The 26,951-nt window shown below is 41.3% G+C and overlaps 1 protein-coding gene across 4 annotated transcripts in view; it reads left to right on the top strand.

The window, feature by feature from the left end:
* Positions 1-26,951, top strand: part of DMPK (DM1 protein kinase) — a 94,410-nt gene that overhangs the window by 25,893 nt on the left and 41,566 nt on the right. For all 4 annotated transcript variants that reach the window (XM_073599034.1, XM_073599037.1, XM_073599033.1 and 1 more), the window contains exons 3-8: positions 725-816; positions 22,318-22,401; positions 22,501-22,596; positions 25,864-26,012; positions 26,105-26,198; positions 26,584-26,784. In XM_073599034.1, the coding sequence (XP_073455135.1) occupies positions 725-816; positions 22,318-22,401; positions 22,501-22,596; positions 25,864-26,012; positions 26,105-26,198; positions 26,584-26,784 (716 nt within the window). The remainder of the gene's footprint in view (positions 1-724; positions 817-22,317; positions 22,402-22,500; positions 22,597-25,863; positions 26,013-26,104; positions 26,199-26,583; positions 26,785-26,951) is intronic.

Here is a 26,951-nt window from a genome sequence, read left to right as displayed (position 1 = left end):
TTCTGTCTATTGGTGGTGGTCACTGAACGCACTAGATTATTTTGAACTGTAACATAGAATTACTACATGGGAGGAATAGTCATTCACAGTGGAGACGGTTAATGACACGGATTTACATTGGACTTATGTTTAGAATTATTATCAATATGTTTTGCAAAGCAAAGATACTTATGCCAACAGAAACTGCCCCACAAAATATGATAGGGTCTGGTCAAAATGGTTAGAAGAGCCTTCCACGGCTTCCAATATGTCCACAGCATGATGTGTCTTGTTTTAAGGTATTACCATTGGGGTAGCCCCACCTTGATGTCATCTCAGTTTTACGATCTTTTCATACTTACTTGTTATTATGCTACTACTGTACTCGAAGGAGACATGTCTTATGCACTGCTGATGTAAACTCCCTTTCTTGGATATCTTTACTCTTTGAAAAGTTTTTTCTGTTTAAGGCTCCTACAAGGGTTCTATCATTGTGAGCAACTTGTCCTTATGTTTTATATCTGTTTTTGACGTTAAAATTCAATAAACAGAATAAATATTTTTTAAAAAAAAAAAGGTATATAAGATCCCTACGTTTGGAAATTCGATGACCTGTAAAAAGTTACCTTTAAAAAGGCGTCCAACATGTGGCCTTGTGTTTTTCCATGGTGATGTCTAATATCCTTTCTGTAGGGGGTGCATTCTTCCCCATCTTTATGTAACATGTATGTTTGTCATTCAACAGCTGAACCATTTGTGCAGAATCTACGGGCACAGAGGATGAAAAGAAGCGATTTTGACATCATCAAGGTGATTGGACGGGGAGCATTTAGTGAGGTAAGACCTGAGCCTGGTATGTGGAGATCACTGACCTTTGCAGGATGCCTAATCTCCATGTAATGTTTAACCATGCCATATGAGGAGTGCCTTACATAAGTAACCAAGATCAAATAGCATTCTGAACATATTAACTGATTAAGTAAAGGGGCCTGAGACAAGTGGCTTTAATTTAAGAAACGGGAAGAAAAAAATGTACTTTAATCCATATTACAGAGACAGGTTTTTGGCTGGAATTTTAAATAGCTGACAGAATTTTTTGTGCAATGAAAAAAAACCTGTCTGTTTGGACAGAGTTTGTTATGGAGCCTTTGGATACCCATAAACATGAGATAATTGTTGCCTGATCTGGATAATAATGGTCCTATTTCCGAGGACATGGTGACCTCCACTGGCACCCCCTGTCCAGCTGTCTCACAGAACTTCCACAATGTATTCTCATTAAGGTTGCAACTAAGAGAAAAAATATAAAATTAGACTTTATATAAGCATGATTAAAATCCACTAATAAAGTTCCCTGATACAAAATTTCCCCTACCACATCTGCATATTTGATTTAAAATGAGTGAGCACCCAGGTCTGTACAAGTGCAAGTATCAACCTCTCTTTCATCAGGGTCATAATTACTGTAAAGAGATTTATACGAGCCTTATAGGGTAGAAGTTTAAGCTACAGTACATATCCAAAATGGCTTCTGTCGAAGGGAAATGACCGATAAAGGTCTGCCGACCGACTCTCAGTTGGAGCGCTGACTGGAGTGTTTTGGCGGGTGGTGGGTCCCCCTGTCAGAACACAATAAAACAGCTGGGGGGTCGCTGTACTAACATTGGATTGTTAGTACAGCGGCTCCAACCTGAGCTGTCAGTTTATTTTTCGTTCATCCCGCTGGAACAGAAGTGTGTACTAGGCTTAAGGCTCCAGCTGTACTATTGTATTCTTTCACTACTGTCAGAATGAAATGATCACTGCTGCCAGCTATAGTTGGTGGCAGTGATTGTACACAAAAAAACAGACAGGTTATTTGAACTGAAGTCGATCTATAAATCGACTCCAGTATAACCAGCCTGCCCATAGATGGATCGAAATTGGACCAGTTCCTGCTGAACCAGCCAAATTTCGATCCATCTATAGCCAGCTTAACCTCCCTGGTGATATGATTATGTCTGATTTTTAATGCTGAAATCGGTACATTGTTTTGCATGGAAATTTGGCGTTTTATATTGTAGGCCTGTAATTCTTAGGAATAACTCACTTAAATCTGTCCAAACAAGAGTCTAGTAGACATCCCGGGTATGATAAAGTTTGAAACACAAAATCATAAATTATAATAGAATAAATAACTATAAATAATGATAACAAATAATAATATAATAATAATAATAAAATGTATTCAATAATGTAATCAAATCAAAAACACTGAAATTTGCTCAGTTGCAGAATTGTCGCTGTCGTCACTTTCAGTGTTTGATGACGAATTTCCCCACAAATCATTATCGCTCAATTCTGCAAGTGATTCTAGTTTATTATCGCTGTTTTCTAGCTGGTCTAAAAACGCTTTTAACGTAAAGGGACGCTTTTTGGTTGCTATGGACAATCTCCAGTTTCCAGGCAGAAAGAACAGTATATATAATATAAAACTGCAGGCAGGGCACTGGACAAAGCATTAGGGACAAAAGGGATGTGAAATAATTTGATACAGTAATGTAATCTGTAAGAGTACAGTGTACTGTATGTATTGTGTGTTTTTCACTTTTTGAATTTGGCGCCGGGCTCCGTCCCCATGTGTTGCGACGCTCGCAGGGAACGGAGCCGGTGTTCTGCCAAGAAAGGTCCCCCGTCAGATACTGTCCGCCCTGTACTGCGCAGGTGCAGCAATTGTGCAGTATGGAGGACAAAGGAGATGCCGAAAGTCTCTGAACATGAACAGCTGTTCATCAGCTGTACACAGCGCCTGCGCAATTAACACTACATTGTGCCACATGCTCCCGCACGCTCCCGATGCTCGTGCAACTCTGCAAGGGGCGGGTGTGTAGGGGCGGATGCATACATAAGAGGCCGTATGATGCATCCGCCCCTTACACGCTTCTCAATAATACATCCGCCCCTTTGAGAGATCCAGCCCCATCGTATGAGCTGTGGTCATTATGCGGCCTCTTCTGTATGCATCCGCCCCTACACCCGTCCCTTGCAAAGTTGCATGAGCATCGGGAACGTGCGGGAGCATGTGGCACGATGTAGTGTTAACTGCGCAGGCGCCGTGAACAGCTGATGAACAGCTGTTCATGTTAGGAGACTTTCGGCATCTCCTTTGTCCTCTGTACTGCGCAAGCGCTGTGCCTGCGCAGTAGAGGGTGGACACTATCCGATGGGGGGACCATTCTCAACAGGACACCGGCACTGTGATAGATCGAGCGGAGACACGGCTGTCACACACAGCGGGGAGACATCACAGGATCCTGGGAACAAGGTAAGTAACTTTGCCTGGATCATGCAATCCTGAGTGTGGCTCGGGGTTACCGCTTTTGGTAATGAAAATTCACCCCGATCCACACTCAAGATTACCGCTAGGAAGGTTAAGTCTGGTGCCTCTGGGACTGCTCGAAAAATCCTTTAGATTGTAAAGCTCCATGAGCAGGGCCCTCCTATTCCTTCTGTATTGAACTGTATTGTAATTGTACTGTCCTAGCGCTACATTGTAAAGTGCTGCATAAGCTATTGGTGCTATATAAATTGTGTATAATAATACAGTAAAACCATGGTTTGAGAGCGTTTTGCAAGACAAGCAAAATTTTTAAACAAATTTTGACTTGATATACAAGCGATGTTTTGATATAGAAGTAGCGTCATGTCACAACTGAGTATAAAAGAAAAGGGGCGCCTCTAAGTGTAGCAATATGGTTACATTTAATGAAGGTACAACATTTAGCAACTCAAATGGTTGATGATTAAAAGAGGCACATCTAAGTATGCAGGCATCTGGGGTAAAACTGTCCACATAGACCATCCTCCTCACCGCCATCAATGTTGTCCCTTCCACGCTGCGCTCCACGAGCGCCTCAAGCCTCGCTTTCAGATCGCTCTACTGCAGAGTAGTCTTCCCGGTCATGATTGTAGACTGACAGCGGTGAGAGCCGGCAGTGCGGGGGACCTTCAGTAACTGCTTGCCAACGCCGATATACGTTGGCAGAATGGCACTCCTGTGCAAACTGATGTACCTGTACGTTAGTCCGCAAAAGCAGGATAGCGGGCATGCACACACCACCGGCGGTACGGACTTGATGTCCGCCCGCGATCTCGGCGAGGAGAGGCAGAACGGGGAGATACCTATGTAAACAAAGCATTTCTCTGTTCTGCCTAGCAACATGACAGGGATAAACTGCTCCCAGTGATCGGGAGCAGTGATCTCTGTTATGTCAGTGGTAACCCATCCCCCCTACACCCCCCTACAGTTAGAACACGCTGAGGAAACACACTTAACCCCTTGATCACCCTCTAGTGTTTAACCCCTTCCCTGCCAGTGACATTTATACAGTATTCAGTGGCTATTTTTAGCTCTGATCTCTGTATAAATGTCAATGGTCCCAAAAATGTGTCAAAAGTGTCCGATGTGTCCACCGCAATATCCCAGTCCCTGATAAAAATCTCAGATCACCACCATTACTAATAAAAAAAATTAATAATAAAAATGCCATAACTATATATCCCCTCATTTGTAGACGCTATAACTTTTGCGCAAACCAATCAGTATACATTTATTGCGATTTTTTTAACCGACAATATGTAGAATCATATATCACATATTGTCCTAAACTGAGGAAGAAATTTGTTTTTTTAATATATTTTTTGGGGATATTTATTATAGCAAAAAAGTAAAAAATATTGCTTTTTTTTCAAAATTGTCGGTCTTTTTTTGTTTATAGCACAAAAGATAGAAACCGCAGAGGTGATCAAATACCACCAAAAGAACACCCTATTTGTGGGGAAAAAAGTACGTCAATTTTGTTTGGGTACAGCACGGCACGACCACGCAATTGTCAGTTAAAGTGACGCAGTGCCATAATGCAAAAAATGCTCTGGTCACAAAGGGGGTAAAATCTTCCGGGGCTGAAGTGGTTAAATGTAACCATATTGCTATACTTAGAGGCGCCTCTCTTCTCTTTTATACTCTGTAGCTCCTGCTGGATTTTGCTTCTAATCCCCTTGTAGAGACTTCCATTTGTGGATGGACATTTTATGGTTACACAACCTATCACATTGCTGTAATCTTTTTATATGGACTATAAACTGAAGGACTTATGAATAAATGATTGTGGAACGAATCATTTGGGTTTCCATTATTTCTTGTGGGGAAATTTGCTTTTATATATACGAGTGCTTTGGATTACAAGCATGTTTCTGGAACGATTTATGCTCGCAATCCAAGGTTTTACTGTAATAATAATAATAAAAATAATAATAATATAGAGGTAAAGATATAAAAAAAAGAGCCTAGTTGTACAATTTCTGTCTGACTGCATACCATCAGATCACAGGACAGGCATTGCACAACTAAAATGTAATTTACTGGATGATTCCTGTTATTTTCTTGAAATAAAGCCAATGGCAGGCAGGCATGCCTGCTTAGTACATAAGCATTCAAACTCACCCAACACGTTAAAGAGGAACTTCAATCTTAAAAAAAAAAATAGAAAAATTTAGCAAAAATTAGGTAGTTCCCAGTGCCTGGGTTCCAGCGTTGTCTTCTCACAGTTGGTTCTTCTTAGCAGTGTGGGTTCCCAGAACTTCTATTTTGAATATGGAAGCTGACTGTTAATTCTTAAGAAATCACAGCTCCCCACTGCACACATGCAAGATTACGTGGGGCTTCGAGGCTGGTCCCGCAGCCTCCTGGGAAGTGTAGCATGTTCCAGAAGTCTGTGGCTGGTGGGTATGTGGGGGAGAGCCTAAGTGTACATCATTCTTGGTGAGAATTGAGGAAGTGGGAGTGGGTAGCTGTCAAAAAAGAAAAAGCTACCTGCTACCTTAAAAGAAAAACAAATGTCAAAAGTGTTAGGGACTGTGGTGGGAAGTTGAATAAACAACACATTCACTTTTGCGTGAAGGGCAGCTGTATGTTTATGCCAGGATTGTTTTGCAGAAAAGTTGTGCAGTGGTCAAGTCTTCATTTGACTTAAATAATGAAATAATCAGTCCACTCAAAACTAATATTTCAATTATTGGTGGAATCTGAAGATTTTAAATGACCATTAACTTTTTATGTCAGCCAGGGACTTTGACAACACTATACACCTGCTGAATTTAAAAGGTCTGTTCCCTTCCCAACAATACCGTGTCACTCTGTCACTAAATCAAGCCATACTTCTACTTCATCCCAGATAACAAGGATAACTTGACACAAATTTGTAGCAGTGTTGAATTGTAAGTCTGTTAACTTGCTGCACATTTTCACTGGCAAGTTGTACACTCGCAGATCACTTGAAGCACACGTTCTAGTTGCAAATTTGCATAGCATGTCTTTAGCAAGAGCAAAGTTGCAGTGGTGAGTCTACAGCAAGAGCTCTGCAAGTCTACAGCATGAAAATTCAGCCACAGTGACCCCTGTGGTGGGATGACTATTGCACAACATAAATGAACCAGAACTTGCAGCAGACTTGCAGAATGTTTGCAAAGAAAGTTGATCTGGTGTCATGCACTGCGGACTTGCTGCAATTGTGCAACAAACTTGTGAAGCCTGGCAAGTCTAGCTTAGCAAGTAATTTTCAAACTTGCAGCACAATTGTTTGCTATCTGGGATTCTGCTGTATGCAGTACAAATGTAAATAAAATATCCAGCAGGGAATAGCATAACACCCCATGTGCTCATTCTGTTAATGGGCATAATGGAGAATTCCAGTGCATGCATTTTGCCATCTGCTCAAAAATGAAAACAACATAATTTTTTGTTGAATTAACCATTAACATAATTAATATAATTTGCTCTGCACTAAAAAATATCAAAGTCTTCTTTAGTACTTGTATTTATTCTGAAGAGCGAAGTGCCACACTAAAGTGGTACATTTTCAAAAACTAAAAAGAAACAAAGTAAATTGTAGCAAAACACAAACTGTTATCTACAGCAACCAATCAATTGCTTTGTTTTTGTACAACCAAAACGCCGGTTGGTTTCTACAAGCCACAGTTCTATTTTGAAATAGTTTTCATTCATTAATTCCCATGTCTTGTAATAGCTGAGTAGTAAAATCAGCCTTGGAATCAACTATCCAGAAGCTTTATGGATTTTGGCACAGGCTCAAAATGCTTTTGGCTCAAAACAAAACACATGTGTAAATCAAAATTTCCATAATATTTGCATTTTATCTGATAAGAACAGCACATAATTTGATTCCACAAAGACTACGCAAGGGATGCCTTGGGCCTTTCTATATATTTAAAGCAAAAGTTTCAGCAAGTTTTAATTTTTAAACATAAAAGTCATGTCTGAGAACAGGCACCAAAAAATGTCTGCGATCAAATTTATGAGCCGGAAAACTTCCCTTTGTGCACCCCGCTAAACCTGGATTCACTTGTTAATAAGTGATCAGCTCCTCTAACTTTGAATGCTCCTGACACCCACCATCTCTCTACCTTACACCTTTATTAACCACTGGGGCATTGGACAGTAGGTGGAAAGTGGTCGGGGGTTAAATCAAAGCCAGAGATGTCCAAGCTTTTAACAATTAGGTGAAGCCAAGATTGGCACGCAGAACAGAATTTTATGACTACTAAAGTGAAGTAGCAGACTTAAAGTTGTAGTAAAGGCTAACTTTTCTTAACTATTCCTAAAGAGGAGCTCCAGTCTCCCCCCAAAAAATAAAAGTCAGCAGCTACAAATACTGTTGCTGCTGACTTTTAATATAAGGACGCTTACAAGTGCCTTGAAAAAATATTCACACCCCCTGAAATTTTCCACATTTTGTCATGTTACAACCAAAAACGTAAATGTATTTTATTGGGATTTTATGTGATAAACCAACACAAAGTGGCACATAATTGTGAAGTGAATGGAAAATGATAAATGGTTTTCAATTTTTTTTACAAATAAATATGGGAAAAGTGTGGCGTGCATTTGTATTCAGTCTCCTTTACTCTGATACTCCTAACTAAAATCTAGAGGAACCAATTGCCTTCAGAATTCACCATATTAGAAAATAGAGTCCACCTGTGTGTAATTTAATCTCAGTAAAAATACAGCTGTTCTGTGAAGCCCTCAGAGGTTTGTTAGAGAATCTTAGTGAAGAAACCGCATCATGAAGGCCAAGGAACACACCAGACAGGTCAGTAGTAAAGTTGTGAAAAAGTTTAAAGCAGGGTTAGATTAGAAAAAAGATATCCCAAGGTTTGAACATCTCACGAAGCACTGTTCAATCCATCATCCGAAAATGGAAAGAGTATGGCACAACTGCAAACCCACCAAGACATGGCCATCCATCTAAACTGCCAGGCTGGGCAAGGAGAGTATTAATCAGAGAAGAGGCCCATGGTAACTCTGGAGGAGCTGCAGAGATCCACAGCTCAGGTGGGAGAATCTGTCCACAGGACAACTATTAGTCGTGCACTCCACAAATATGGCCTTTATGGAAGAGTGACAAGAAGAAAGCCATTGTTGAAAGAAAGCCATAAGAAGTCCCGTTTGCAGTTTGCGAGAAGCCATGTGGGGGACACAGCAAACATGTGGAAGAAGCTGCTCTGGTCAGACGAGACCAAAATTGAACTTTTTGGCCTAAAAGCAAAACGTTAGATGTGGCAGAAAACTCACACTTCACTGGTGGCAGCATTATGTTATGAGGATGCTTTTCTTCAGCAGGGACAGGGAAGCTGGTCAGAGTTGATGGGAGGATGGATGGAGCCAAATACAGGATAATCTTAGAAGAAAACCTGTTCGAGTCTGCAGAAGACTTGAGACTGGGGTGGAGGTTCACCTTCCAGCAGGACAACGGCCCTAAACATGCAGCCAAAGCTACAATGGAATGGTTTCGATAAAAGCATATTCTTGTGTTAGAATGGCCCATTCAAAGTCCTGACCTAAATCCAATTGAGAATCTGTGGCAAGACTTGCAAATTGTTGTTCACAGACTCTCTCCATCCAATCTGACAGAGTTTGAGCTATTTTGCAAAGAAGAATGGGCAAAAATGTCACTCTCTAGAGTGCAAAAAGAATTGCAGCTGTATTTGCAGGTGGTTCTACAAAGTATTGACTCAGGGGGGCTGAATACAAATGCACCCCACACTTTTCACATATTTATTTGTAAAACATTTTGAATAAACATTTCCTTCCACTTCACAATTATGTGCCACTTTGTGTTTGTCTATCACATAAAATCCCAATAAAATACATTTATGTTTTTGCTTGTAACATGACAAAATGTGGAAAATGTCAAGAGGTATGAATACTTTTTCAAGGCACTGTATCTGTCCAAGGTTTAACGCTGTCCTTACCAGAGCTAATTCTTTTTTCGGCTTTGGGTTCAGGTGCCAGCATCTTAACTAAGGGAAACTGGCAGTGAAGCCATGCTTTGTGAATGGTCCCGCAGTATTCTGGGACCTGTGATGTGTCCCAGAAGGCTGCCGGGGAAGGAGAGGGGGCCAAGCTTCCAGTTCGCCTCAGCAATCCGACCAGAAGTGGGAGCAGGTACCTGTCAAAACCAGGTACCCCCCCCCCCCCCACAACAAAAATGTGGCAAATGTGGGAGTGGAGGGGGGGAGGATGCAAACAAGCGAAGCTTCCCCTTTTGGGTGAAGTTACGCTTCCCTCCCCCCTTTTCCTTTTCCTACCCCTTTTCCTACCTATCCTGCATTCCCTGTAAAAAAAAAAAAAAAAAAAAGAAAAAAAGGTCTGTGTCATGTGATTCAGCAGCTCCGACTCCCCTTTGTAAAGGACTACTAAACATCGGCTGTGAATTCCTGGAGCCATGATATCACCCATTGGCTCCCGTAGCCCAGCTGTTGTTGAAGCTCCCTCCTCTCCCCTGCAGCAGCTGCTCACGTTCCGTGGCGGTGTACATAACGATCTTAGTATAAGCAATCACAATAACAGATTAATATATCAATCTACCCATACAGTGTTCTTCCACAATTTGTGATCAATTGCGACTATTGGCCTAAGATAGGTTTAATTAGTCATAGGAGTAAACGATTGATTAAAAACAGATGTTTATTAAATCTCCATTGTGATTATTTATTCAGCACACAGGCAGATAATTGTTTAGGCAATTAAATTGATTTGTTGAAATTCATGACAGAGTCTGAATCAATCAACAGATCAACCAAGAGAAATCAATTGAATGCAGGTCTGCTGGTGTTATTCAGTTTGGTCAAAATTAGTCACATGAGATGATCAATTGATCATATACACTCACTGGCCACTTTATTAGGTACACCTGTTCAATTGCTTTGTAACACAAATTGCTAATCAGCCAATCACATGGCAACAACTCAATGTATTTAGACATCTAGACGTGGTGAAGATGACATGCTTAAAAATCTGAGCATCAGAATTGGAAAGAAAGGGGTTTTAAGTGACTTTGAACGTTTCATGGTTGTTGGTGACGATGAGGTGGTCTGAGTAATAGGATTTTCATGCACAACCAACTCTAGGGTTTACAGAGAATGGTTCAAAAAAGAGAAAATATCCAGTGAGCAGCAGTTGTGTGGACAAAAATGCCTTGTTGATGTCAGAGGAGAATGGGAGGACTGGTTCGAGATAATAGAAAGGCAACAGTTACTCATATAACCACTTGTTACAACCAAGGTATGCAGAACACCATCTCTGAATGCACAACGCATCAAACTTTGAAGCAGATGGGCTACAGCAGCAGAAGACCACAATGGGTGCCAATCCTGTTAGCTAATAACAGGAAACTGAGGCTACAATTGGACAAAAGAGGATTGAAAAGACGTTGCATGGTCTGAGTCTTCTCGATTTAATCTGCGACATTCAGATGGTCGGATCAGAATGTGGCTTAAACAACATGAAAGCATGTATCCATCCTGCAGGCTGGTGGTGGTGGTGTAATGGTGTGGGGGATATTTTCTTGGCACACTTTGGGCCCCTTAGTACCAATTGAGCATTGTTTAAATGCCACGGCCTTCCTGAGTATTGTTGCTGACCATGTCCATCCCTTTATGATTGCAGTGTACACATCTTCTGATGGCTCCTTCCAGTAGGGTAATGCACCATGTCACAAAGCTTAAATCATCTCACCACTGGTTTCTTGAACATGACAATGAGGTCACTGTACTCCAAGGGCGGTCCGTCCATTAAGGGAGCACGGGCGCCGCCCCTCCATCCATGGCCACCCCCACCCATGCGTCCGGCCCCTTTCAGGATGCCGGGCCCTATTGGCTGAAAGGACAGGCGATCCTATTGGACGTCTAGGAGGAGGGGAGGAGATGCATGGCCGCTGAGATGGAGGAGATGACCAATCCTGCTGCCGATGGTCGATGCCCAATCCCGCTGCCAATGCCCGATCCCAATGCCGATGCCCAGTCCCGCTGCCGATGTCTGCTGGCCGATACCCACCTAGTTGGAGTAAGACAGCAAGCGGGCGGAGGGTGGTTATTTGCCCCCCTGCCCCGAAAAAAACACCAGCCACCACTGCTGTACTCCAACACCTTGTTGAATCTGTGCTACAATGAATTAAGGCAGTTCTGAAGGCAAAAGGGGGTCCAACCCGGTTCTAGCAAGGCATACTTAATAAAGTGGCCAGTGAGTCTACATATGTGTATGTTTGTGGCCACTCTAACATACTGTAGTTGGCAAGTTTAAATTAAAGATAACCTTTCTTCTACACAAAAAGTACGGATAGGCATCAATTCACTAATTATAAAATGTAACATCTTCTGGGTCAGCCATTGCCATGACATGTTAAAGAATTGTCTGCAGCATCCAGGTGCAGAGCCATTTTTGTGAGATTGCCGCTGATAGATTGTTCCCTGCAAAGGTGTCACAGATTTAAACAAGCATCAGAACAACTTGTTTTTTTTATCGCCGATTTCTCTTCTCTGGCAGCATAAATTAGAAAATAAAAAGTAATATCTGCAGTATGCTAGCCTACCTCTCTCTGAACTTACCTCACATGTGGCAAACTCCCTTTAATGTTCTGTTAAAATACCGGTATGTACACCGCAGATGTGTGCATATAGAAATATTGTCTTACATAAACTGAAGAACATCCTGCTCATCGCTTTCAGTAAATTGCATCTGCCATCTGCATGTGTGCCTTTAAGCTGAGACCAGCCATTGACTGAGCAAGCTTTTTGAAGGCGCTCCCCTTTTCTAGCCACCTTCCTATTTTCTGGCCCTGACATAGGTATATTTCTAATTCTCTGGGACTAGACTCTGAAGCTGATGAGTCCTCCCCAGACAACAGGCATGGAACTCAAAGAGTATCCTCACAATGGATCTTCTCTCCAGGCAAAGACCACTTCCCTGGACTCACATCCTCTCGAAAGAAATACAGAAAGGAACGCCAAACTAAAATCTGATAAAAGAGTCAACGATCATTTTAAACGTTAATAACAAAATGTCTTATAAAAGCAAGCAATGCGTTTCAAGAGCAATAACCATATAGATCTGTGAAGTCACTCGTTTTCTCTGAATCCATGCAGGTTTTATCTTGTGTAGAGCCCTGATGAAAGGTTGAGTGGTGTTGCTGCCAATATGTGTTGCCCCAAGAGCATTTAGTGAGGTAAAGCTTGCATCTTAAAAGTTGTTGCTAATTGGCAAATAGTTTTGCCACATTTGAGAGATATACATAATTGAAGTGTCAGTTTTCATATTCCGAAATGTATAGTTAGATTTCACTCTGTTGTGGGCCAATATTGATGTTTACCTGCCTGGTAGCTGCTGGAAAATGAAATCTCATGTCTCTTAGCAGCCACAGTAGTGATGGCTCTTTGCTGGAGTTCCCTGGTCCACACAACTGATATGGAGAATAAAAGGATTCCAACTCTTCCTGCTGGATTCTTTCATTTGTTTTACATAACGCAAAATGCAGCAGGAGTGTGTGTGTTATCTGGAAAACTGTTGTTGTATTAGGAAGAGATACACACTATACAATTTTCAGTAGATTTCTTCCTTTAGATTTACCAAAATCATATAATATGAGGTCAAACCTTAAAGCCCTGTACACACGGTACGATTGTTGGCAGGGGATTGTCTGTTGAGAGATTGTTGTCCTAAAGTCTTACCGTTATTAATCTCCTTTTGACAATTGCTGTCCAACTTTCAGTCAACAAATGTTGGATGACAGGAAAGTACATTTTCAAGCGGGCAGCGGTTTTATATGGTCAGTACACAAATCCGTCACACAAAAGTTGAAAGTACAACCACGCATGCTCGGAATCAGTGCTCACCAAACACGAAATTACCCGAAGGGGCCCAAAGGGTGGCACTCAAGAGCTGAGATTCCTTGTAGTATGTCACTACGTTTGTGTTTGTGGCACGACAATTGTGTACCGTTAGTATGCAAGACAAGATCTTGGCACACGCCCTTTTGACAAAAATCAGACGCTCGGTTGGCCAACAATCGTACCGTGTGTACGAGGCTTAAGACTTCATGGTGGCTAGGAGAGCTGGAAGGGAGCTGGCAGAGCTGGAAAAATCTGATGGGAAGAACTTGTGATTGGAGCGCTGAAGAGGTTTATGAAGAGTTGGATGTAACTCTTTTGGCTCTGCCTATTCTGAAATTTCACTTTAGGGCAACACTACACTTCAACATGTGTTCATTGAATTAGCAGTACTATTACTGGTACTGAGTATACGATATTCCATAAATACTACTTTGTATTCTTGATCTGTAAAACAGCCAGACCAGCCCTTCAGACTAATTGCCAGGAAGTCAATATTTCCCAGCTAAACAAATAATAGAAGAAAAAAAGGTCTGGAAAGAATTTAACGCAATGTACCCCGTTCTATATTAGCATTTATGCAGGGCATATACTGTACTACCTCTTTTGTTGGGATGAACAACTAGCAAGGCTTCTAACAATGTTTTAATTTAAAGAACAATTTGGCCCCTATTCAACTACTATGAGACAGATAGAAACAATTAATAAATCGAGTCACCATGACATGGCTATCATGAACATAAAAAGTGATACACTATGGGGGTTATTTACTAAAGGCAAATCTACTTTGCGCTACAATTGTACTGCAAGTGCACTTGGAAGTAAAGTCACTGTAGGTCTGAGGGGGACATGCAAGGAAAATAAAAAACAGCATTTTAGCTTGTACATGATTGGATGATAAAATCAGCAGAGCTTCCAATCCTTTCAGATCTACCCCTTAGATTTAGAGCGACTGCACTTCCAAGTGTACTTCCAAGTGTACTTGTAGTGCAAAGTAGATTTGCCTTTCGTAAATAACGCCCTATGCCTCATCCCTAAATAATACAAAACAAAATAGAGACAACAGAAAATTGGACTTTTTTGGCACTGTATCGAACACACAAGATCGTATGTATATGTAAATATTGTCTTTTATTAGAAAATGGATTAAAAAACAATTAAAACCATTAGATAGTATTAACCCAAACTAGTGTGTGAGCATACACACCCCCTGTATACAGGTAGGGAGCCTCCAAAGTATTGACACTGGCACATATGTAATGAAACAAATACAATCACCAAGGACAAATAATATAGCGGGGGGCTATCTCTGTGGAGGGGTGCGTCGCCTCACACCAGATGGACAGTGCTGTGCTCAACATGCTTCGCGTTGACAAATAACGCTTCTTCTGGAGCGTAAAGGGTTAATTACAGTGTTAAATTAAGCAAAATGCACGGACCACAAAAGAGCAAGGAACAGAACCAGTGGCGGGAATGACCCCCCATATGATTGCAAGTAGAAATTGGAATACACAACAAAAGGTTATTATATATGAATATTCAGGATTTATTGGGGGTAGCAACTTCATCTCCCCATAGTACAAAGTGTAACGATGGAATTATCCAAGGAGAAAGCATCAGCTCTATATATCCCTGATCATGTGCAGCCTCAATATCCCATGCAGTATCCCGGCTTCTTCCTAATATAATTAGGGCAGATCCACCAAGGTAGCCTTGTTCTAGGGCCATAGGCGTGCGCAAGGGGTGTGCCAGGTGTGCCTGGGCACACCCTAATCCTGGGGTTGGCAACCTGTCAATGGTGGGCAGCTGATAGGTAAACCGCAATCCTTTCTTGCCGACCCTCAGAACCTGGACAGGAGAGGTGGCGGGGGTGGAATTTAGTGGAACTGATCTGTATTTTCCTCCTGCAGCAGCTGAAAGTAGGCTTCTCCTCCTCTCCCTTTTGTCAACATTCAGCTGAGGACCACCACCCCTCCTTTCCCTGTTCCTTTTCCTTCTGTTGCCCGGATCCCCCATGTGCTCCCTTGCTCCCCCTTCCCCCATTGTTTCAGGATGGAGAGCGGGGAAGAGGCCGGTAAACATGTCAAACTCATATGTGTTGGAGCTTTGGGGTGCACACCCTAATGCAATAGGCTGCGCACACCTATGCCTAGGGCAGTGATGGCGAACCTTGGCACCCCAGATGTTTTGGAACTACATTTCCCATGATGCTCACCTACACTGCAGAATGCATGAGCATCATGGAAAATGTAGTTCCAAAACATCTGGGGTGCCAAGGTTCGCCATCACTGCCCTAGGGCCTCATTTACCTCTGTATGGTCAGCTCTGCTCCTCACTGACTGGCTGCTAGAACTCCACTGGAAATGACAAGCGGGTCTGAACCTCTTTTGTGGTTCACGCATATATAATAACCTTTTGTTGTGTATTCCAGTTTCTACTTGTAAACATATGGGGGGTCATGCCCGCCACTGGTTCTTTTCCTTGCTCTTTTGTGGTCCACGCATTTTGCTTAGTTTAACACTGTAATTAACCCTTTACGCTCCAGAAGAAGCGTTATTTGTCAACGCGAAGCATGTTGAGCACAGCACTGTCCGTCTAGTGTGAGGCGACGCACCCCTGCACAGAGATAACCCCCTGTTATATTATTTGTCCTTGGTGATTGTATTTCTTTCATTACATATGTGCCATTTTCTGTGGACTCTATTTTATTCTGTATGAGATAGATAGATAGATAGATAGATAGATAGATAGATAGATAGATAGATAGATAGATAGATAGATAGATAGATAGATAGATAGATAGATAGATAGATAGATAGATGGATGGATGGATGGATGGATGGATGGATGGATGGATGGATGGATGGATGGATAGATGGATAGATAGATAGATGGATAGATTTCGTAAGCTTGCCCACTGACAAAGAAATGATCAGCCTATAATTTTAATGGTAGGTTTATTTTAACAATGAGAGAGAATAACAACAAAAATATCCAGAAAAACGCATTTCAAAAAAGTTATAAATTGATTTGCATTTTAACCACTTGCCGACCAGCTGCCGTCATTATATTGCAGCAGGTCGGCACGATCCCGCGAACTGTCGTAGTTATACGTCACAAATCCCTGTTCTGTGAGGAGAGGAGAGGCAGATTGTGAGTTCCTAATAGCTAGGAACCACGATCTGTCATCTCCTATAGTCAGTCCCCCCACAGTTAGAACACACAGTCAGGGAACACAGTTTTTTTTTTTTTTTTTTTTTTTTTTTGTGGTTGGACTGGATGGACTTGTGTCTTTTTTCAACCTGACTAACTATGTAACTATGTAACAGTTAGTGTTAACCCTTCCCTGTCAGTGACATTTACACAGTAATCCATGCATTTTTATAGCACTGATCGCTGTATAATTGTCAATGGTTTCAAAAATGTGTCAAAAGTGTCCGATGTGTCCGCCATAATGTCGCAGTCCCGATAAAAATCGCAGATCGCCGCCAATACTAGTAAAAACAAAAATAATAATAAAAATGCCATAAATCTATCCCCTATATTGTAGACGCTATAACTTTTGCGCAAACCAATCAATATACGCTTATTGCGATTTTTATTACAAAAATATGTAGAAGAATACATATCGGCCTAAACTGAGGAAAAAATTAGCTTTTTTTAAAAAAAATTGGGAATATTTATTATAGCAAAAAGTACAAAATATTGTGTTTTTTTCAAAATTGTCACTCTTTTTTTGTTTATAGCGCAAAAAATAAAAACCACAGAGGCGATCAAATACCACCAAAAAAAAGCTCTATTTGTGGGAAAATAGGACGTCAATTTTGTTTGGGTACAGCGTCGCACGACCGTGCAATTGTCAGTTAAAGCTACGCATTGCCGAATCGCAAAAAATGGCCTGGTCATTGAGCAGCCAAATCTTCCGGGGCTGAAGTGGTTAATGAGTGAAATAGGTATTTGACCCCTTCGCAAAACATGACTTAGTACTTGGTGGCAAAACCCTTGTTGGCAATCACAGAGGTCAGATGTTTCTTGTAGTTGGCCACCAGGTTTGCACACATCTCAGGAGGGATTTTGTCCCACTCCTCTTTGCAGATCCTCTCCAAGTCATTAAGGTTTCGAGGCTGACGTATGGTAACTCGAACCTGCAGCTCCCTCCACATATTTTCTATGGGATTAAGGTCTGGAGACTGGCTAGATCACTCCAGGACTTTAATGTGCTTCTTCTTGAGCCACTCCCTTGTTGCCTTGGTCATGTGTTTTGGGTCATTGTCATGCTGAAATACCCATCCACGACCCATTTTCAATGCCCTGGCTGAGCGAAGGAGGTTCTCACCCAAGAATTGATGATACATGGCCCTGTCCATTGTCCCTTTGATGCGGTGAAGTTGTCCTATCCCCTTAGCAGAAAAACACCCCAAAGTATAATGTTTCCACCTCCATGTTTGACGTTGGGGATGGTGTTCTTGGGGTCATAGGCAGCATTCCTCCTCCAAACACAGCGAGTTGACTTGATGCCAAAGAGCTCGATTTTGATCTCATCTGACCACAACACTTTCACCCAGTTCTCCTCTGAATCATTCAGATGTTCATTAGCAATCTTCAGATGGGCCTGTACATGTGCTTTCTTGAGCAGGGGGACATTGTGGGCGCTGCAGGATTTCAATCCTTCACGGTGTAGTGTGTTGCCATAGTGTGTTTTATTGGTGACTATGGTCCCAGCTGCCTTGAGATCATTAAAATGATTCTCCTGTGTAGTTTCCTCACCGTTCTCATGATCATTGAAACTCTGCGAGGTGAGATCTTGCATGGAGCCCCAGACCTAGGGAGGTTGACAGTTATTTTGTGTTTCTTCCATTTGCGAATAATCGCACCAATTGTTGTCACCCTCTCACCAAGCTGCTTGATGAGCATCTTGTAGCCCATTCCTTGTAGCCCATTCCAGCCTTGTGTAGGTCTACAATCTTGTCCCTGACATCCTTGGACAGCTCTTTGGTCTTGGCCATGGTGGAGAGATTGGAATCTGATTGATTGCTTCTGTTGACAGGTGTCTGTTATACAGGTAACAATCTCAGATTAGGAGCACTCCATTTAAGAGAGTACTCCTAATCTCAGCTTGTTACCTGTATAGAAGACACCTGGGAGCCAGAAATCTTGCTGATTGACAGGGGATGAAATACTTATTTCCCTCATTAAAATGCAAATCAATTTATAACTTTTTTGAAAAGCGTTTTTCTGGATATTTTGTTGTTATTTTGTCTTTCACTGTTAAAATAAACCTACCATTAAAATTATAGACTGAACATTTCTTTGTCAGTGGACAAACATACAAAATCAGCAGGGGATCAAATACTTTTTCCTTCGTGATAGATAGATAGATAGATAGATAGATAGATAGATAGATAGATAGATAGATAGATAGATAGATAGATAGATAGATAGATAGATAGATAGATAGATAGATAGATAGATAGATAGTAGCCTTTGCAATATGCTGAATTCATGGTTCATAATATGCAACTGGTGCCAGACAGAAAAAACCCACTTCTTTCAAGGTGGGCCAAGGGGAAATGGGAGAAGTATTCTGTATGTCTCGATGCTGGTCAGGCAGGAAGTGAGGGATGTTCTTGCTGCAGAACACTACTTGGATACTACAAACTACAAGCATTGTTACATAATTTATTTTATTTTTATTTATTACAGGTGCTTATATAGCATCGTCAATTTACGCAGCACTTTACATGTATATTGCACATTCACATCAGTCCCTGCCCTCAAGGAGCTTACACTCTAAGGCCCCTAACTCACATTCATTCATACACATATTAGGGTCGATTTAGAAAGGCTCCTATTAAACTACCAGCATTGTAAAGAATACCTCCCTTCTCACCTGTTGTGGAAGTTAGCAATGCCCAGGTCTATGTGAAAGAGTGGGATGTTTCAGTACCTGCCCAACCTATATTCAGTATAAATGGGCCCCTAGATAACAAAAAGCCCTTATTATGCTGCATAGATTGGGATATTCTTCCCCTGAATAGAAGAGGTGCTATGCAATTCACTGGTATTTCAATAAAGGTGCTCAAATAAATTTCTTTTACTTTAATTTCATTCTAAAGCAATGACAATTTTTTCAGCAGTTTACAGAGGAAACTGAACCCATCTTAGCAGACTTTACCGCAAATGGAAGGTGCAGTCTACTGTCCCTACTACAGTTATACAAACACACACACTGAATAATGGTGGCCAAGAAAGTGATATGTTTTCCAAAAACAAGAGACTGGATGACATGAGCCCATCCCCATTCATGCAGTGACTTGTGTAATATCTGGTGATTGAGCTGATAGTAACCTTTCGGTATAGTAAGTCTTTCTGTCTTATCAATACAAAAGATAAGAAACAGCATCCCTGCAGCACAGAACCTTCCAACAAGTTGTCTGGGAAGATTTTACCTATATAGGTCAGGCTATAGCTAGCTAGTAGTTAGTCACATTTGACTTGACTTGTTTAGTAATGTTGATGATGTTTCACAGCTCATCCAAGTGACGAATGAATTAAAATAAGTGTTAGAATCATTACCCACCTTTTATACTCACACGGGAAAATCAGTCACCTTAATCCAAACATTATGGTGTCACGGAATGTGTCAGGCAAATGTTGAATATCAAAGAACATGACTGAAGGTGTGAAAAGTTGTGAAAACACCCTCTTTTAATTAACATAATCCAGTCAGCATGGTGCCAAGAAGTCTGGGGCATGTGCTAACTGTGGGAGTTACACAGCTAAAAGTGTGGATTGTTGTCAAATTGCAGGGATAAAGATAGCTAAAAGTAGTTAGTCACATCCAATCAAACACGTTCTGTAATATTGAAAATGGTTCACCAGTCATCCAAGTGTCTTCCTCAGTTCCAATCAATATTGGGAACATCCCTAAGCATTTAAAACCACGTGAGCAAATTGATCCATTATCTAACAAATTGACTAAATGTGAAACCTTGGGAAAACACGCAATTTTTATTTACATAAACCACTCATGGTGGTGCCCCAAGTCTGGGACTAATGTCAATCGACATGGTGGTGCCCCAAGTCTGGGACTAATGTCAATCGACATGGTGGTGCCCCAAGTCTGGGACTAATGTCAATCGACTGAGTTGAAGGTGTGAATTGTTGTCAAGTACCTGGTGTAGAGATGTTAAAGCTGCGATATAGTGGTTGTTCCTGTTCAATATTAAAAACTGAATGCGACTACTACTAGCTTTCCAACAAGTTGAAAAATATTGTACAATAAAGAGCATATTTAAAATGTGTTTATTACCCACAAAGGTAGCCCTAGACACCCCTATTCTTGTATCAGGCTGTCAGATCGTGGACAAAATTGTTCATGGCTTTTCTAAGGCCAGTTGGGGTGGAAGCCAATTAGAGTATCAGTATATTTTTGAGCAAGGGAAGAAACCCCGAATATCTGGACAAATCAGTGTAAACACATTCTCAATCTCCTTGTTTTTATTAATGTTTGGCTCCATGCAAACTGGGCTTAAAAAAACATCTGTTCTCTTGGCAGTAAAAAAATGCTCATATAGAGCAGTTTTTGTACAAAGTTTAGACAAGTTTTTGGAGAGTTTTACGTTTTTTGCTCCAATCAGAAACACAAACCAGAAGGGTTTTTTTTCCTGCCTTTAAACGCTGAGCTCAAAATATGCCTGTAATCGTCCTAATGTGCATGGACACATAGGATAACATTGAGCTGCAAAGTTTTTTAAGTCAGTGTGCATGGAGCCTTAGTGAAGGTTTAGACTGGAGTAGGTAACCTTGGCACTCCAGCTGTGGTGAAACTACAAATCCCATCATATCTCTGGGAATTATGCCTGTACCAGTCAGTCTTGCAATGCATCTTGGAATCTGTAGTTTCACCACAGCTAGAGTGCCAAAGTTGCCCAGTTTAGACCATTATCACAGGCTTGTATTGTTTATTGTCTCTCCACTGCTGAGCATTCCTCTCTTTCCTGTCCTACTAACTGTGTACACCTGGATGGTAACTAAGGGTAGAAGGCTTTTTCTGGAAAAGTGGATTTATATCCCCAAAACATTGGGTTAGCATAATTTTGTTCTGTTGACTGTATATTGCACTCTGGTGTGCTTTTTTTAATATACTTGTACCCTTGTATCTTATAATACACAAATTTGTAACTATATAGACCTTTGTGACTTTTTTGTACAGCTCATGCAATCTAGTGTGACTTTTAGAGCCACTGACACTATTTTTACATATTATATTATCACGGTACTGTGCCATGGAATCTCTTTTGTCCTGTCAATCCTATATCCTTATTACATAACAAAGAGCAGAACTATGTTGTACTGCTATATTTCAATTGATTTACTATTATAGTGAGGGTGGATCTCCCCAGCAGAGACCCTAATGCCGCGTACACACGGTCGGGAAATGTTCGATGTGAGCTTGTTATCGGAAAGTCTGACCGTGTGTATGCTTCATCGAAGATTTGCTGTCGGAATTTCCGCACACAAATGTTTGAGAGCAGGTTCTCAAATATTCGAAAGTCTGATCGTGTGTACACAAGTCCGTCGCACAAAAGTTCACGTATGCTCTGAATCAAGCAGAAGGAACCGCACTGGCTAATGAGCTTCCTTTTTCTCGGTTCGTTGTACATCTCATACGTCACCGCATTCTCACGTTCGGGATTTTTGGCCAACATTTGTGTGACCGTGTGTATGCAAAACAAGTTTGGCCCAACATCCTTCGTAAAAAAATCCACGGTTTTGTTGGCGGAATGTCCGATTGTGTGTACGTGGCATTAGAGTACTGAAAACCTGACAGAAGTGCTACACTTTGTCCAATCTATTAAAAAAAAATAAAAAATCTGGCCTAGATTTTATATGCCATGCATACTGCAGATGTATATATCATTTGGAGGATGGGTCAAGTTTTAATACACTTCAGTTGAGTTATGTACTACTGTTACATGCACTCTGCAGCAACTGAATCCCAAGGATCTCCAGAAAAGCCTGGATAGTTTGTGGTGAAATGGAGGTAGATTTGGCAGAGGAAACTTCATTCTTCAACCCTTGACTCATTATGTATTCTTCTGTCTCCATCAGGTTGCAGTTGTGCGAAACAAAAGTAACGCTCAAGTCTATGCCATGAAGATAATGAACAAGTGGGACCTTCTGAAAAGATCAGATGTGAGATGAGAGGACTTACAGAGGGATGGTGTAGCAGGGGAGAGGGAACTGATCCAAGGAGTAAACTAAGCAAATCACGTGCTGTTTTATTCTGTGCAGGTTGCCTGTTATAGAGAAGAAAGAGACGTTTTGGTGAATGGAGATAAGAGGTGGATAACACAGTTGCACTTTGCTTTTCAGGATGACAATTATCTTGTAAGTTACTTCCACCTGCCAATTAACACAGTAAAACAAGGCTATTGAGATTGTGTCAACCTAAAAATAAGAACACATTTTTTTGCATCATAGTAGCCAATAAAATTATTTTTTTCATTCTCTCATAATAGAATGGAAAGAGAATTTGATGTTGACTGCGACAAAAAAATGGTGCTTTTCCCATAAGAGCTGCAATATGAAGACCAATATCTTTATAATGGGATTAATATTCTTTGTTTGTGGTAAAATGCAGCCATTTAAAGGATAAGTGTGGGCATAGTAAAACAACATACTCACCACTCTGCTGTAGCATTGATCTGATGTTGCAGCTGTCCCCCACTGGCTCTAAGCCAGAGATCTGAGCGTTCACATGACCACTGATCTCTCAGTTCTCGGTCTGCTCTGGGCACAGAAGGGTGACTGTCAGTCACCACTCTGCTTTGCCCCTATAGCACACAATAGAGCACCAGGCTGGGGAAGGGGCAGGAGTGGCTGGCTCAGCCTCTCGGTGACTCGCAGAGATACTGAGCCAGCTACCATTAAGACATCTGGGTGGATCCCAACATTATTGTCAGTATGCTTCCAGAGCCTTGACTGGAACTGTGACGTTGATTCTGGGTCCCAGGAGAGCACAAGTAAGTGCACTCCTGTGACCCAGATGTATGGCCAAAAAAGCTTTGACCGTACTTCTATTTTAAAATGGTAGACAATTCTAGACTAGTAAAAATCTTACAGGCTACTTGCTAATTTTCTTTAACATTGCTTACTCGTTTTTTAATGATACTTTTATAGAATTTGTTTGTTTTTTTGGAAACATAAAAAAACATAGACACAATGCCAATGCTATAAAAAGTTCCATGGCCTTCAGTCTTATCTCAGGCAAAAAGTCTTCAGTTGTCTTTTAAGCTGAATACACATTATACAACTTTTTTTGTTTGATTTCCTTTAGATTTACCTTCAACTATGTAGTGCAAGGTATAAACAGAAAAGTCAGTGCTACTACCAATACACCACATAGATAGCAGAGCTCCCAGGTGCTTGATTCACAGTCGCTGTCTGAGTAGAGTAAAGTAGAAGAAATGATTCGCACTCCAGTTGTTGCTCTTAAAATTTCTTCATTGTATTGAATAGCCACAGTGAACAAACGCAGATTAAGTCAGTTGACGTGTTTCAGCCTATAAGGCCTTAGTCATAACCTATGTAGCGCAAGGGCCTGCCTAATTGCATAAAAATTCAAAGTGTTTAGGTTTGACCTCATATTATATGGTTTTGGTACATCTAAAGGAAAAAATCTAATAAGAATTGTATAGTGTGTATCCAACTTAAGAAGGCATATTGGATTTTGTTATTTGTGAAGCCATCATTTGCATTTTTTATTCAAAATGAAAGCCCAACTTCATTCAACAGATGTCAGCAAAAAGATTAATGCATTTATATGTTCAATAACCTTGTGGCACATGCACATAAGTGTGGCAGCATAGAGGTAAGCACAGTAGGAGCACGTTTTAAAGGCACAGTCACGAAAGCACACTGGAATAAGAAGATTGTTTTTCACAATATGGTTGCCTTACAGTATCTCACAAAAGTGAGTACACCCCTCACATTTTTGTAAATATTTTATTATATCTTTTCATGTGACAACACTGAAGAAATTACACTTTGCTACAATGTAAAGTAGTGAGTGTACAGCTTGTATAACAGTGTAAATTTGCTTTCCCCTCAAAATAACTCAACACACAGCCATTAATGTCTAAACTGCTGACAACAAAAGTGAGTACACCCCTTAGTGAAAATGTCCAAATTGGGCCCAAAGTGTCAATATTTTGTGTGGCCACCATTATTTTCCAGCACTGCCATAACCCTCTTGGGCATGGAGTTCACCAGAGCTTCACAGGTTGCCACTGGAGTCCTCTTCCACCCCTCCATGATGACATCACGGAGCTGGTGGATGATAGATGCCCCACAGATGCTCAATAGGGTTTAGGTCTGGAGACATGCTTGCCCAGTTCATCACCTTTACCCTTAGCTTCTTTAGCAAGGCAGTGGTCATCTTGGAGGTGTGTTTGGGGTTGTTATCATGTTGGAATACTGCCCTACGGCCCAGTCTCCGAAGGGAGGGGATCATGCTCTGCTTCAAGAGGAAGTAAACCCTGATGGGTTTTACTTCCTCTTTTTCTCGCTGCTGCAGCCTGCAAATGAAAACCATAATGGGCTAGTATGCATCGCATACTAGCCCATTATGTGCCACTTACCTGCAAAAGAATCCAGCGATTTCCCCTGTGTGGGCAGCGTCCATTTTCTGGCCCTCTTCCTTCCGGGCCACGGACTCCGGCTCTGTGATTCGCCGGAGCCTCGTTACATCACTCCCGCGCATGCGCACGGGAGCCGCGACTAACAGCATAGGCTAGGGAAGAAATGGCACTTAGTTTTGTTTCTTCCCCGCGCATGCGCCGTTGGAATTTCCGGCTGACTTCAAGTGAAATATCTCCTAAACGGCGCACGTTTAGGAGATATTTCCACTACCTATATGTAAGCCTTATTCTAGGCTTACCTATAGGTAAAAGTCCAAAAAGTGGGTTTACAACCACTTTCAGTATGTCACAGTACATGTTGGCATTTATGGTTCCCTCAATGAACTGTAGCTTTTGTGGGATACTGTATGTGCTGAGATACAATACATATACCCTTCAGTATTATATGTACCAGTAAACTCGCCTGAGTACCTTTTCCACTATGTTAATACCTGTATATATTGTATATGCTCCAACCCCTATTCTTCAGACAGAAACACTTGCATTTAAAAAAATACACTTTCTGAGGGAAAAACTGAGAGCTTCAATTTAATGGCCAGAAAATGACAAGCAAATGAAAAAAACTTGTGTATAATTAGCCAAACAAAGTTACCAACCACCCCTAGGAAAATTGTAAGCCTATTTATATAATAGATTGATTTTTAAATGTTTGCCTATTTTATTAGTCAGTGCAGATACAGGGGGTTAGGAGTTCTAAGTGGCCTCATTTATCAAAGTGGCTGAAATATGGACTGTGTGCTTTCACATGGCTATTGAGCAGATTTATACCTGCACTAGAATATACCAGTTAAAGAATAACATTTTAAATCTGATGGCATTGCAGTGTTGAAACACAGACAGCTCTTATTTCAAATACTTTCATAAATAAGGTCCAGAGAGACACACAAACTAGAGTTCACCGAGCATACTGTTCACATGAACATGACTCCAATAAAGCTTTCTGTTTCCTTCTTAGTACCTCGTAATGGATTACTATGTGGGAGGTGACCTGTTGTCCCTCCTCAGTAAGTTCCCAGATGGATTACCTCCCCAAATGGCGATCTTTTACTTGGCTGAGATGATAATGGCTGTCCATTCTGTCCACACTCTGGGCTACATACACAGGTGAGTTAATCACTGGTGATAGCTGAGGCCCATGGTATTATTTCTTGAGTTGCTTCTCTATTTCCCTGTATTTATGCTTCCTTCTTCCTCAGGGATATCAAACCAGACAACATGCTTTTAAATCGATCAGGTCACATCCATCTTGGGGACTTTGGTTCATGTTTGAAGCTCAGAGACGATGGCACAGTAAGTCCTTCCTCAAGATCAGCGGTCTCCAAACTGCAGCTCTAGGGCCGGATGTGGCCCTTTACTTACCTTTATCTGGCCTTTAGGACACTAGTCCTCCCACAGACACCAATAATGGGGCATCATTCTTCCCCCTGACACCAATGATGGGGCATCATCCCTCCCACTGATACCAATGATGGGGCACCATTTCCTCCCACTGATGCCATCAATGGGGCATTATCTACTTTCACAGGCCACAGTCTGGCCCCCCTAAAGCCTGAAGGACAGCAATCTGGCCCTTTGTTTAAAAAGTTTGGAGACCTCTGCTATAGATTGTGCTTCTCTCTTCAACCTTTCACATTGGTTGTTGTAATTAACTAAAACATTTTCTCTTTTCTCTAAGGTATCCTGTTCTGTTGCAGTGGGGACCCCTGACTACCTTTCCCCTGAAATCCTTGTTGCCCTTGAAGACCATAGTTTATGTTACGGCGTGGAATGTGACTGGTGGTCAATAGGGGCTTGTGCTTACGAAATGTTCTTTGGGCACCCTCCTTTTTATGCTGAGTCTGTGGTGGAAACATTTGGAAAGATTCTTCACTATAAAGTAAGGAAACATTTCATATTATCTATTTTTTCTGCTTCTTAGTACCTTAAAACACAAAAGACATGCATCTATTTCGATTAGTGGGAACTGGCAGATAACAACTTGCTCTGAAAATATCCTCCATTCTTTTTTCTTGGAAGCACAGACAGGATCTGATTAATCTGATT

This window comes from Aquarana catesbeiana, linkage group LG09, assembly GCF_042186555.1.
Source record: "Aquarana catesbeiana isolate 2022-GZ linkage group LG09, ASM4218655v1, whole genome shotgun sequence".
Taxonomy (NCBI): Eukaryota; Metazoa; Chordata; class Amphibia; order Anura; family Ranidae; genus Aquarana; species Aquarana catesbeiana.
Note: the sequence above shows the minus strand (reverse complement) of the source record. Positions and strands in the feature narration are given on the sequence as shown.